Here is a 12,898-nt window from a genome sequence, read left to right as displayed (position 1 = left end):
CCGATTACTCTAGAATCATACCGAAGAAAATGAAAAAGACCCACAGGATGGCAGTGCACACCACAGTCATCCCTGTTCCCTGCACCCAGAAAGCCAGCTGTCTACAACGGGACATGTGGCCCCTAGTTCTGCGGCAGTTAAGGTGAATAATCAACAGTTTACTTTTGAAAAGCTGCCATATCTCTTTGAGGCTGCTTGGAGAGATCGTCCAGATGGTCCCGTGACACTTGTAATGATGCTTGTGGCAGTCATCATGGGATGTTAACATCCCATTGAATTATTGGTCTATAATAAGCAGTGGCCAGCATAGCAATGGTCAAAAAGGTTTTCAAGTGGAGCCACCCAGGACCTTTAGATCTAATGTTTGCTAACAATGCAGTTCTTCTCAGGATGTGAGTCCTGTACAAGTGCTTGACAGCTCAGCAGTGAGAAGCTATTTCCCCTCTCCCCAAACCCCATAGTAGCCACATCAGATCTGGGTTAATATACAAGTTAATTAGTAAGGAACCTAAATTAGTTCATATTTGCTGACTTCTGATTTTGTTTGAAACCAACAGAGCAAGTCTACCACAGATTCCAAAAACCGGCACAAGAAACCTAAAGACATCAAGCCCAAGGTGAAAAAACTAAAATATCACCAGTACATTCCTCCGGACCAAAAGGCTGAGAAGTCTCCCCCACCCATGGACTCTGCTTATGCCAGGCTCCTACAACAGCAACAACTCTTTCTTCAACTCCAGATATTAAGCCAACAGCAGCATCAACACTTCAACTACCAAGGCATGCACCACTCACATCTCAAGTATGTACTGACTCCATCCTAGCCTACATCTGTATATGTGCATATGTAATAGAACCAAGTAGTCATAGACCAAATATACCTTTACTATTACTCGGTGATCTCGAACCTCAGAGGTCCATTTAGGTCCTACAGCTAGGACACTTCACATATACTGTGGCTCTTGTGATTTTATATTTAGATCTGGATGTAAAGGTGGCCATACACATTAGACTTAGGCTACATGCACATGAACGTTGTTTGTTTCCATGTCTGTTCCAGTGTTTTTTTTACCGATAAGATACAGACCCTTTCTTTTAAATGGTCTGCAAAAAATGGACAGCACACCATATAGATGTCATTTGTTTTTGTTTTTTGTGGATCCACAATTTGCAGACCGCAAAACACATACGGTCATGTGCATGTACCCTTAATGTGATGAAAATGATTTCAACAAAAATTACAGATCGTCATTGTCTGAAAAAAGGTCGGCCTTCTTTATAAATTTCATCCAAAAAGTGTACAAAAGATCTTCAGTTAATAGAAAGATTGTCCATGCACAAAATATCTTCCTTTTAAAGAGAGTTCCTAGAAAGATCTTTCGCCCATCACACCTATATGGACTAAAATGTGTATTGCTGTGTCAGTGAAAAGATTGCTCACCATCAACCAACTCATGTGTATGGCCACCTTTTAAGAGACTCTGTCACCTGTTTTAAGTATGCCATGCTAGATATATAGTGAGGTAGGGCTCCAAACGCTGAACACAAACATTATGTTTATTATGACCTTTATTTCCCTTATTAAAGGTTCGATCACACAGTAAAATCCACTTTTAAAAATATGCTAATGAGCAAACAGAGTACTCGGAGGCGTGCTTATTGCTTCTGAGTACCGCATCTCTGACGCCCTCCTGCCTGTTAGTGCCGCCCTGTATGTAATAAAAATGCCCCCCATTCATTAGAAGGAGTAGTGGAGCCACCAAAGTTATGTAAGACCAGCGCCTCTTCATAACCACCAGGTATAGGACTTATTAAGACCAGTGTCTAAAATGCCAGTCTTGATATATGTGCCCCTTAGTGTTAACCTTAGAATAGGCAGAAGTCTTCCCAGTCAAACAAGATGGCTCTTTGTATTTACCATATCTGTTTTATTGTGTTTTTAAGGCAGCCAAATGAGCAAATGACTCGGAATCCCAACCCACCCATGGTTAACAGTCCTTCACTGTCTCCAGTAAAGACTACTTTTTCTGGACAAGCGAATATATCCTCCATGAAACCAGGTCTACTGCCCTCTAACCTGGATGATTTAAAAGTAAGTTTGGGTTGACTAACAATGGGTTTGGGTACCTATATTTTTTGTGCACTTTTTATGATTAAATTTTGTCTGATGGTTATTTGGGCACTGTACTCCAAATCCTTCATGAATGAACGCTTTAGAAACATCCAATTGACCACAACCACTTTCATGTAGAATGGCTTCTTCTTCTTTTGAAGGTATCAGAACTGAGGCAACAACTAAGAATTCGTGGCTTGCCAGTGTCTGGTACAAAGACTTCGCTGATGGAACGACTACGTCCCTTTCAGGAATGCAGTGGAAATACTGTCCCACCGTTCGGTGAAATCACAACCGTCACTTTTCCTGTTACTCCAAATAACTCAAGCTTCCAAACCCATCCATCAGGAGGAGTCATTTCAAATGGATTCTATCAGTTTGGTAGCACTAGTTCCACTCCACCAATATCCCCTGCCTCTTCAGACCTTTCTGTTAATGGTTCTTTACCTGACACCTTCAGTGATGGACCAATGTCTTCTCCTCAGTTTGGTCTACATCCATCCCCTATCCACCTAAGTGCCGAGGAAAGTCTAATGAGCAGCATCAACAGTGGTAGCTACCAAGTAGAACTGGAAGGCATGGATGCTGAAAAAGACAAAATGTTGGTGGAGAAACAGAAGGTGATCAATGAGTTGACCTGGAAACTCCAGCAAGAGCAAAGACAAGTTGAGGAACTTAGGATGCAACTGCAAAAGAGAAAAGGAAATTGTGGACCTCATGACAAGACACCTCCATCTCAACACTTTTTTGGAGTGCATATTAAGCAAGAAAATGTCTCCAGCTGTCCCTTTGCATCTAAGCAAATGACTATGAAAACCCAGGCAAACAATTTATCAGAAAAACATGGATCATGTACAGCACAACCAATGCCTTGCCTGATGAACAACCATTGTATGGAGGCTTCCAACCCAAATTCCATCATGTCTTCCACTTTCTTGAGTCCTCAGTGTTCTCCACAACATTCTCCCATTGGATCTACAAATAGTCCTCAGCACATCAGTTTACCCCCATCTCCCAATAACCACTATCTGTTGTCTGTATCCCCAAGCTCACAAGGAGACACCCGTAGTATATCACCACAGGTCAACCAGCGGATGCACACAATACAGGTATGATACAATTTAATCACTACCTGCTAGAAATCATTATTTAGATATTTTAGGTTATTATAAATATTTCAACCTTGCACTTTCAGAATACTGTAAGTTCCTCCTGCTACTCTCCAAACCAGAACACTCTACAGCCATCCTACATTGATCAATCAGAAAACAAGCAGGGTATGAAAGATCGAGTCCCACCAAAAAGTCCATCTGTTTTAGGAAAGGTAAGGACTTGGGATGTTGTATATCTTATCATTAAAGCTCAATATTTAAATATTGGAACCATTTAGTTGACATATCATTATAATTATGTTCATTTCATTGTTGGAAAATCTGAAACCTGTCAAAAATTGCTGAGCGTTCTATGACACTTGGAGGATGCCATGGTGATCAATTTGGAGTTTGGATCTTTTTGACCTAAATTTGAGTATAAAATGTCCCTTTTCCTAATAAAGATAATGGGTAGTTACTGATCATTGCTATCAGAAAATGACTGATGAAGCTGTAGGTGAGGCTGTCATCCAGATATCTAAGCAGGCTTTGTTGCATCCTACAATAAACCCAATGACTAGTGTAAGGGATTACAGAGTTGGAGCTAAAGGCATACATGTACATCCAGGCATAAGGCGTAGATGGATTGAAGAAGTAGTTTGTAGCTTTACCATCAGGATGATGCAGATTGAAATATTGAAGTACCTTTAGAGAACTTTCTAAATTATGGCTGGGAATGGGATTTTTTTGTCCACTTCAAAAGGACATTTCTTCTTATACAGATAATTAATCCATATTCTATATAATCTATTTACTTGCAGATAAGTACTTTACAGCCATCTCCCCAGGCAGGTCAAAAGCTTCCCACCCCTGGCCCGAATTTCTCTAATGCAACCTCATCAGTCTCGAAGCAGCTTCCCTCCTACGAGGATGCAGTCAGACAGGTAATATAAAGCTAAAGTGCCAATTTTTAAAATATTTTTTCAAATCAATTTTTTTCAAAAAGTCTACCCCCCAAAAAAATAATTTTTTAATTAAAGATCCAAGTGTCTTAATACTGCACATCAGGATGTGTTGAAATATATACTATTCACCCATTTGAATCTCAATAAATTTGGCATAAAAACCCATTCAGCTGATCCAAAAATGTCACCATGGAATCCAATGATGTCATCTCTAGATAGTCCCCTATGGAATTGTAATGGTTTGGCTTGGGTCTTTTACATTTTGCAGCTCAGGGTATGTGTTAAAGCTCAAAACTGATGAGGTCAGAATTTACTAGAATATTTTTGATCTTCAGCCCAACTATCATTTCCATAGTATGACCTGTTCTGATGTGTAGGTTATCAAGAACGCTCATTCTCGGTAGCATTGACCAAAGGTTAGGCTAGTTTCATACATAAGGCACAGCATGTACAGACGTTCTCCAGATCCGGCCTAGCCAGATATGACCATTCGCCATCGGAGCCCATTGATTATAATCAAAAATGCCAGGATTCCGCTGGAAAAAAACAGTTGCATGCAGTCGTTTTTGTGCACTGAATCCTGGCATTTATGCCAGAATTCCTGCCAGATCCCATTATAGGTTATAGGGCTCGGGTGGGCATGCAGCACTATCCGGCTATGCCGGATCTGGAGAACTTTAGCAGGCTGTTCTCTGCCTGAACAGTCTGCTGGATTTTTGTGCCGCATGTGTGAAAGTAGCCTTATCCTCCAGTGATGTACTGAAGACTTTGACTATTGCCAGAGGTCAGGTCTCAAGACTTTGACCTGTTGTAAATCTATTAGAAACTGATGTCATCAATTTTTTGTGGGCAATTCAATTATTCAATCCTCTAAAAGAATTTTACAATTCCTATTCCTCATCTGAATGTTTTGCTTCAACAGCAAATCACAAGGAGCCAACAGATGGATGAACTTCTTGATGTCCTTATTGAAAGTGGAGGTAAGACCTCAACAAATGTTTTTTTTAAAACCACATTGGATATCTGTAGAAAAAAACTATACATAGTGAAGAAACAAGATATGGAACCTATAGAACCAGAATATGTGGCTTATTTTTGAATGGTTACATTCCAAAGTGTCTACCACTGAAACTTGTCATCACTGGGTTTGGATGACCATGTTTAAAGCTATATGGTTATTTTTTGAATAAAGGTCTTTTTCAACATTTTGTTCAGTATGAGAAATATGTGACAGGAATCTACATATTGCCATTCAAACTTATAGGTGATTCAGGCGGTGTTACTTTTAGGGTCCATATTCTAAGCGTAATACCCTTATTGGCCTTATGCTGCTCAAATATGCTCATTAAAGCGATATTAAAGGTTCTCTATCTATGTTATTGAAGATCATCAGCGTATTATATTGTACCTGTTCTATGTTCTTTCAGAAATGCCAGCCAATGCCAAAGATGAGAGGTCATGTGGACAGAAGCTCAGTCAACTGAGTGTGTCAACTGGAAACCAAAGTGTGAGCACTTCAAATTCCCATCTTCCATATGATAACTGCTCAAACAATGATGGCCACCTTGAAGTCTTACTCAATACACACAGCCCAATCGGAAGACCTAATGAAATACCACTGCTTAAAATTGGAAATGATGACCCACACTTTGAGCGTGTGATTGATGGGTTTCCTGGAAAAGCTTCTGAGGAAATATTGGAAACGTCTTTATCTCCCATGGAGACCCAATTGTCCCCATCATCTGTGGAAAGCAATGGCCTTAACCATCTGAGTTTTACAGAATCTCCTTGGGAGACCATGGAGTGGTTGGACCTAACGCCACCAAGTTCAGCCACAGGCTTGGGGTCACTCACCACAACTGGTCCCAGTATTTTCAATGCTGATTTTCTTGATGTTACAGATCTCAACTTAAACAATCCAATGGACTTGCACTTAGAACAATGGTAAAGTCCAGTCTGAGAAAGCAATGGAAACTGTCAAAAAGTGACTTGACCCATATCCATCTCAGAAATTTTGGAACTTCCATTACCTTGAGCCTTAATTTTTGCCAGAAATAACCACTATATCCTCTAGATTTGCCAAAATGTCCACGCAATTCTATTTATCTAGTGGAGTAGAGCACTCAAGCTGCATTCTGGTTCCAGGGTTTTCATCTGGCTTTTGACAAGCAAATATGGACAAATATCAACCTATGTAATTTTGGCGTTCTTTGTATCTAAGGACTACATAGGTGGTAATAGATCAAGAAGTGTCCACCACAGCTTCAGTTCTACTCAATGTTGTTGTAAACATTGAGGCAACCAAGAGGAACCTAGACAGACTACACAGACACTAGATATACTGTTGAGAAAGGGGTATCGCCACATTTTTTTTGCTTAAGATTTGATTTTCTTGGTTAAAGAAAAATGTAAAAAAAAAAAATAATAATAATAATATGGGAGATTTTATCTGTGGCAATCATTTTTTTTTAGCAGTCACTGTTGGACACTGTACATTTTAAAAGGTTGTACCACTTCTAATCCAGACTATTATCAATGAGAACTTATTATATTGTTAGTGAACTTTTAAAATTAGAGATTGGATCGCATTTTTTTTATTTATGTTGGGGCGTTGTTGCATTACTTTCTGAGAAGTACAGTGGTGAAAAGTGGTACTGCACTCTTTTAACGCTGTAATTGCAAGAAGATGTGAAATGATTGGTAGATCACCAAGAAAGTTAGTACATATCCCCACAGTATCTCACAAATTTAGGTATATTTAGAAAGCTGGAACCATCAGTTGGAACCATCATGTGTATCACCAAACGTCGCCAGAGATGTTTCATGTCTATTCAGTAAACAATGTTCTATCAGCAGATAACACATCTGATTGACCAATCGTACATGCTTTTCTCAATAGAACAGTGGAGGGGAATAGTTTCCATTCAACTCTGGCACCGCTTATCTCAAAGTGGAATGACAGTTCATGTGTCCAACAGAGATCAGTGTCTACCTGGAAACTATAGACATTCGATTAAAGGTCGGTAGGACCTAAAATCTGATGTCTCTGGACAGCTTGGCAGATTAACGGTTATGTCCGGGTTCCTGATGTGGTTTTTGTGGTGAACCTCAAAGAATTCACTTGTTGTCTCTGTCATGAGAGTAGCACTATTATGCTATGGTCATACTACGGCATCAAAATGATAATGTTCTCCAGAAAACTGCCTAATATTCCTATAAAAATCCAAAATATCTGGGTTTGGAAATGAACCAAGGTCAAATGAAAGCCTTGATGGAACCAGTTCTAACTGTACATGTAAATTTCTGCAAATATTTAAGCATCGATGCATACATAGCCAAGTATGATTCTATGTACATATGTGTGTTTTCTGGACTGAATAAAATACAAAAAACAAAAAATGAGTATCCACTAAGATCGGGACTATACAGATATCATCCCCGATCCACTTTGAAGGGATTGAGAAGGAGTTGAAACTCACTTTGTATTTTGCTACTGGAAGATTTAACAAAAAAAGTTTTAAAACACACTAATTTTTTTTTTCTTGCTCATTTCTATTTTTGAATTCTATAAAGGGGCAAATAGAAAGAGAAAAAATGTATAATATACAAAAAAAAACCTGCACATTGTTGTAACATTTTCCACTGTATATATGAGAATGTTTTTGTATGTTTTTTTTAACCTACAGGAAGACTTGTTTATACCATATAAGTCGTGATGCTCACCGATTTAAAGGAACAACGTGGCTGCATGCTGTAAATACGTAGAAGTAGCTGAAGTTGGACGCACCGGTTTCTTTCATTGTACAAAGGCATTCACAGAGCACTGATACTATAGAGGAGGATCACCCATTGTGTCGAAAATCTTTATTGTAAAGAGTTACTTAAAAGCCATTCCATACTGATCAAAAAGTAGCACTTTATTGAGGCAAAGTTCAAGCAAATCGCACAAATTCTAAATATTTCCCAATTGTTTTATATCCTAAAAAACAAAAACACACAGAAACTACAGCTCACCTAAAGAAGGAGACAGTCATGTTACAAAAATTTTGGCACCAAAATTTTATTACTTTTAGGGAAAAATGGGCCATTTCCCAGAAACCTTAGCATTTAAAAAAAAAAAGAATTTAAAACCTTTTAATAAAATTTACTTTCATCAAAATCAATTTTTACATAAATAATTTTTTTAATTCTTTTTGGCATAAACTTTAAAGTATAACTTTAAACTCTAAAGGTTTCACGGTGAATTTGCTTTGTATGTTGGCAGTATAAGTTAAGAGGATTTCCCAACATTTACCACTGTTGGGAAATGTATTTTATGCCACTGTACAGCGCAGTTGTGGTATATGGTGTATACAGGCACCCATTTAAAAAATATATATCTCGGGGTGCCATTTTTTGCTGGATGCCTTTGTAAGGAACAGGATAGTCTTCTACGCTTTTCTATACAGATGAAGGCAAGTCTACGTATACCAGCATGATGGAGGACAGAAGGACCCTCTTTTGGCCTCCGTCAGGTGAAAGACAGCCTATAAGTTTGACATGTAGCCAAGAATTTTTCCTGCGCATACAGTAAGCAAACGCACTGTGGATGTAGGATATAATTCAGTTCTTTACATATAGATTTCATGTTTTCAATTCCTTTTATATTAACGTATGAGCATCCGAAAAATAAAATTCCACTAAAGAAAAATGCTAAGGTTAGTAATTGGCAATAACATTTGAAAAAATTAAGATATTATTAGTTATTTAGTTATTTTTCTAATTTTATGCATTTTATCAGCCTTAATTTGCGTTTATGGTTGCAGTTGTCTTTTTTTATTTTCAGGTTTATTTGAACCACATTTTTGGGTGAAATTATTTTTGAAAAAAAAGACGATTTGCATCATATACTATAATTTTAATTAATCTTGTACCGAAATATTACCATATGCTTGGTTTTTGTTGCCATTGTTTTCTTTTTTTTTTAAGAAATAGAAAACAAAAATAAAAAAATTCAAAATTTTCCACCAGCACTATGTAAGGATATCAGTTAAAATTGTTTGCCGTGTCTTACAATGCGCAATTCCTTTCATGCTTAACTCTATACTATTGCTTCTTGCAAATGTGTTCACATCCAGTAATTCCCAACCAAAAAATAATCTTCATCACCAAGAGGACAAAATAAAATAAAAAATTCTAGGGTGTTACTGGAATATATGATAGAAATGTTATGTAATCACTTTGGGGACCAAGTCCTTCTTGGATGAGAGGTTTTAGTCAATTAAACACCATATACAGTAGGTTTCAGGACCACCCCAAAAAATTCCTCCCCTTTGAATTTATTGGTATCTATGGTGTTTTTATATTTAAAAAAATTATCCATTCAAATTTATGACTGTGGAGAAATCTTCTAAATTATTTTTTAATATTTAATTTTTTTAACTCTTCACTCCCTAAGAAAATGAATGCTTTTTATCTGAACAAAAAACTGACCCACAAGTATTTAATAAAAAAAATTTTTTTAGATCTTTTTAAAATTGGCTTCAAAATAAAAAATGTAAAGCTATCCATTCGAAATTAGAATTCAGATATTAAGCAATATATACAACATTATATATTAATTAATATTGTTTAAGAATTTTATTAATGCAACTTTTGAATTTTAGCTCCACGTTTCTGGGGAATTTGCTGAAATAATTGGGCCAGACAAGATCCATGAAACTCATGAGGGGAATAGACAGTGCCTTATCATTAAATTATCTATAACCATCCAGAAACATTTTCACATGAATTATACCCAAAAAGTTTTTTTATACTTCCTAATTCTTGTAAAGAAAAAAAATATTTTATGTAATTTTCTAACAAGAAAAAGTCTTTGTATATTTTTTCCAAAAATTGTGTAAAATGTGTTATGCCCTTTTCTGCAAAAATCTGCATTTGTTTTTGAATAAAAAAAATGTTTAAAAAAAATTTGGGCTTATTTTATTTATTGCATTTTATTTGTCACCAAAAATGGTAGGTGATTAAAACTGTTGAAACTACAATCAGTGATCCTATGTATAAAGGAAAAGCACTGCCATGACATATAAAAGCATCATCTTTGTGGTTGTGATTTTGGCAATTTTTTTGTAAGAATAAAAGAAGAAAATTTTTATCGAAAATATGTAAAAAAATCTGTGGAAGAAACCACATACATGGTGACATGAGGCTCTCAAAGAAACAACATGAAATCCTGTAAAATGTCATCACATGGACTGTTCTACATGGATTGTCCACCTTGACAAAACAGCTATAGCAAAAGCAAGGTCCCTGAATTTTTTATGAGGATTTTTTTTCTGATTCGCCATGGTGGGCGGCGCGCTGGTTATTTTTCAAATAAATATTGTTTCATTCAATAGAATTTCCATGATATACACCAATGAGCAAATGGGTAACAATGTTTACAACTTTTGCCTTTCAGGCTCCATATCTCACCATCCACTACAGGCTACAGCTTCCACTCCCATCATTTTTTAGACAATCATCTTGGCTATCTCATACATTGGACTTGCAGCTATTTAGCATATGATTAGTTCTGCAGATTCTTCTCATGTAACTGCATTCTTACTGTTTTGCTCCTGGTGGTGGAACAATCTATTTCTTCTTCTATACTACAAATTACAACCTGTCCTCACATTCCCTAATAGCTCAGTGTGTTATTAGGTTGATTCCCAGGTGAAAGGTCACTGGTTCCAATCCAGTAGCAGCCATGAAGACTTTCCAAGAAAAGAAACAGTATCATCCAGCTCATCGATAGCGGTACCTCGGCCAAGAAAATTGCCAAACTGCATCATGTCAGCGCCATCCATCCATTCCAAAGCCAAGAGGTAGAGGTCCAGGCAACAACTCATCTCATCACAAGGTCTATCAGTTCTGGAGGTGGCTTGTATGCTTCAGAATAGTGAGATCACAGACGTCCATGCAAGCACCGTGTGATCCACATTACACAAGTCTGGAATGGTGGCCCGAAAAAGATGAAGAAGCCTCAACTTCAATATAGTCATAAGAAGCGTTGGCTCGAGTTTGCAAAAAAAGTGAGACAATGAGACCAAAGTAAAAAGACTGGGCTCTGATGGGTGTAAATGGGTCTGGAATAACAAGGGAAAAGAGGGCTAACGGATCGAGAAATCGAAGGAACTGTCAAGTTCGGTGGAGGAAGCCTGATGATATGGGGTTGTTTCACAGCCGAAGGCGTTGGATACTTGACCAGGATCGATGGCAGTCTTACTGCTGAGCTATATGCGAGTATCCTAGAAGACGAGTTACTTCCTACACTCAAGTACTATCAGTATGAAAAGGACGGCATAATGTTCCAGCAGGACAACGACCCGAAGCATACATAGAGATTGGAGAAGAACATTTGAAGAACAATCCAACATTTGTGGGTAGAGTTGAAGATTGTATTCGTACCCAAGTGAGTCGACCAGTATGCACCAACATTGGGAACGTCTAGAAGAGACCAGGGAACAGATTTCGGTCGAGACATGCTTGAATCTGATGGAAAACATGTCCAGAAGGATTCAGGCAGTGCTGAAAGACAAAGGTGGATTTACAAAATAATAAATAAAAAAAATTCGAATTTTAGGAGCAAAACAGTAAGAATGCAGTTACATGAAAAGAATCTGCAGATATAATCATATGCTAAATAGCTCCAAGTCCAATTTATGTATGAGATAGCCAAGATGATTATCTATAAAATGATTTGGAGTCTCACATTCCAAGTTGTAGTAGATGGTGAGATATGGAGCCTGAAAGGCAAAAGTTCAAAACACTTTTACACTTTTGCTCCATTATATACAATATATTTGGAGTCTGAAAGTCCCTACTTTATTGCACTTTAAAGGGTTAACTTGCACTTTGATTTCTGCTGTTGTTTACACTTATACTGGTTTATGTTGTTGAACTTCATTTTATATGTTTATTGTAATATATTCTGTTCATTTGCACTGTTATTGGAAAAGGTTAATGCACAGACAGCTAATACTGAGAGACTTTGAACATTTCCAGTCTGTACACTGAGAAGTTAGTAATTTATTATTGCTATCATAAGGGACTATAAAGAGCTGAAGGCACACAATGACCTTTTGACCATCTGGTTTAGGTCTATCAGATGGTTGCTATGTCTGGAAACTGCTTAGTCATTCCCATTGACTTGTGTTGAGGTACAAGAGAAATCTATGACAGCCATTAACTGCAGCATTGTTTCTGTTAGGCTGTGTTTCTCCAGCTTCACCCTGTCCACTAGAAAGTGAACTGTAAAAAAAAGTAGAGCAGTCAGAGCCCTAAGACGGAAGAGTGACCAAACACAGAGCCACAGACCCTGGGCCACCAGCCCTTTAGCAAGGGTACCAGCCTTCTAATAGAGAGAGATAGGGACATCTAGCTCAGGCAGTTCCTCAACACGGAACCTTCTTCTGCTAGGAGGTAGTCTGGAGAAGCCAGCAAGTAAATTGCTTGGATTGTTTTTGTACTTGAGTTCCTCCAGTAAAGAAACACAATGGTCTACTACAAACCCTCACTCCTGGACTAATTCGCATTGTGGTGCACCAGGCCTTACCATCCCCTTTGGAGACCAGCAACAAGTGGTGACACCTCAGAAGTGTCTGGGGGGTCCAGACTTATGTTCAGGACACCTCAAACCCAGTCACTGTATATTTACAGAATTTGAAGGTCCTCAGACTTTTCTCTGCACATATTCCATATTAAAGTTT

General features: G+C 37.8%; 1 protein-coding gene across 3 annotated transcripts in view; it reads left to right on the top strand.

Moving 5' to 3' along the window:
* Nucleotides 1–10,118, top strand: part of MYOCD (myocardin) — a 45,461-nt gene extending 35,343 nt beyond the window's left edge. For 2 of the 3 annotated variants that reach the window (XM_044296438.1, XM_044296437.1), the window contains 8 exons: nt 14–142; nt 558–802; nt 1,945–2,092; nt 2,275–3,222; nt 3,309–3,437; nt 4,026–4,148; nt 5,092–5,149; nt 5,597–10,118. In XM_044296438.1, the coding sequence (XP_044152373.1) occupies nt 14–142; nt 558–802; nt 1,945–2,092; nt 2,275–3,222; nt 3,309–3,437; nt 4,026–4,148; nt 5,092–5,149; nt 5,597–6,117 (2,301 nt within the window). In that variant the 3' untranslated portion in view covers nt 6,118–10,118. The remainder of the gene's footprint in view (nt 1–13; nt 143–557; nt 803–1,944; nt 2,093–2,274; nt 3,223–3,308; nt 3,438–4,025; nt 4,149–5,091; nt 5,150–5,596) is intronic. The other variant, XM_044296439.1, reaches the window with a different exon arrangement.
* Nucleotides 10,119–12,898: the final 2,780 nt, after the last annotated feature.

The sequence above is a fragment of the Bufo gargarizans genome, chromosome 6, assembly GCF_014858855.1.
Source record: "Bufo gargarizans isolate SCDJY-AF-19 chromosome 6, ASM1485885v1, whole genome shotgun sequence".
NCBI classification, from domain to species: domain Eukaryota; kingdom Metazoa; phylum Chordata; class Amphibia; order Anura; family Bufonidae; genus Bufo; species Bufo gargarizans.
The sequence above is the reverse complement of the archived record's forward strand: the minus strand, read 5'-3'. Positions and strand labels throughout refer to the sequence as shown.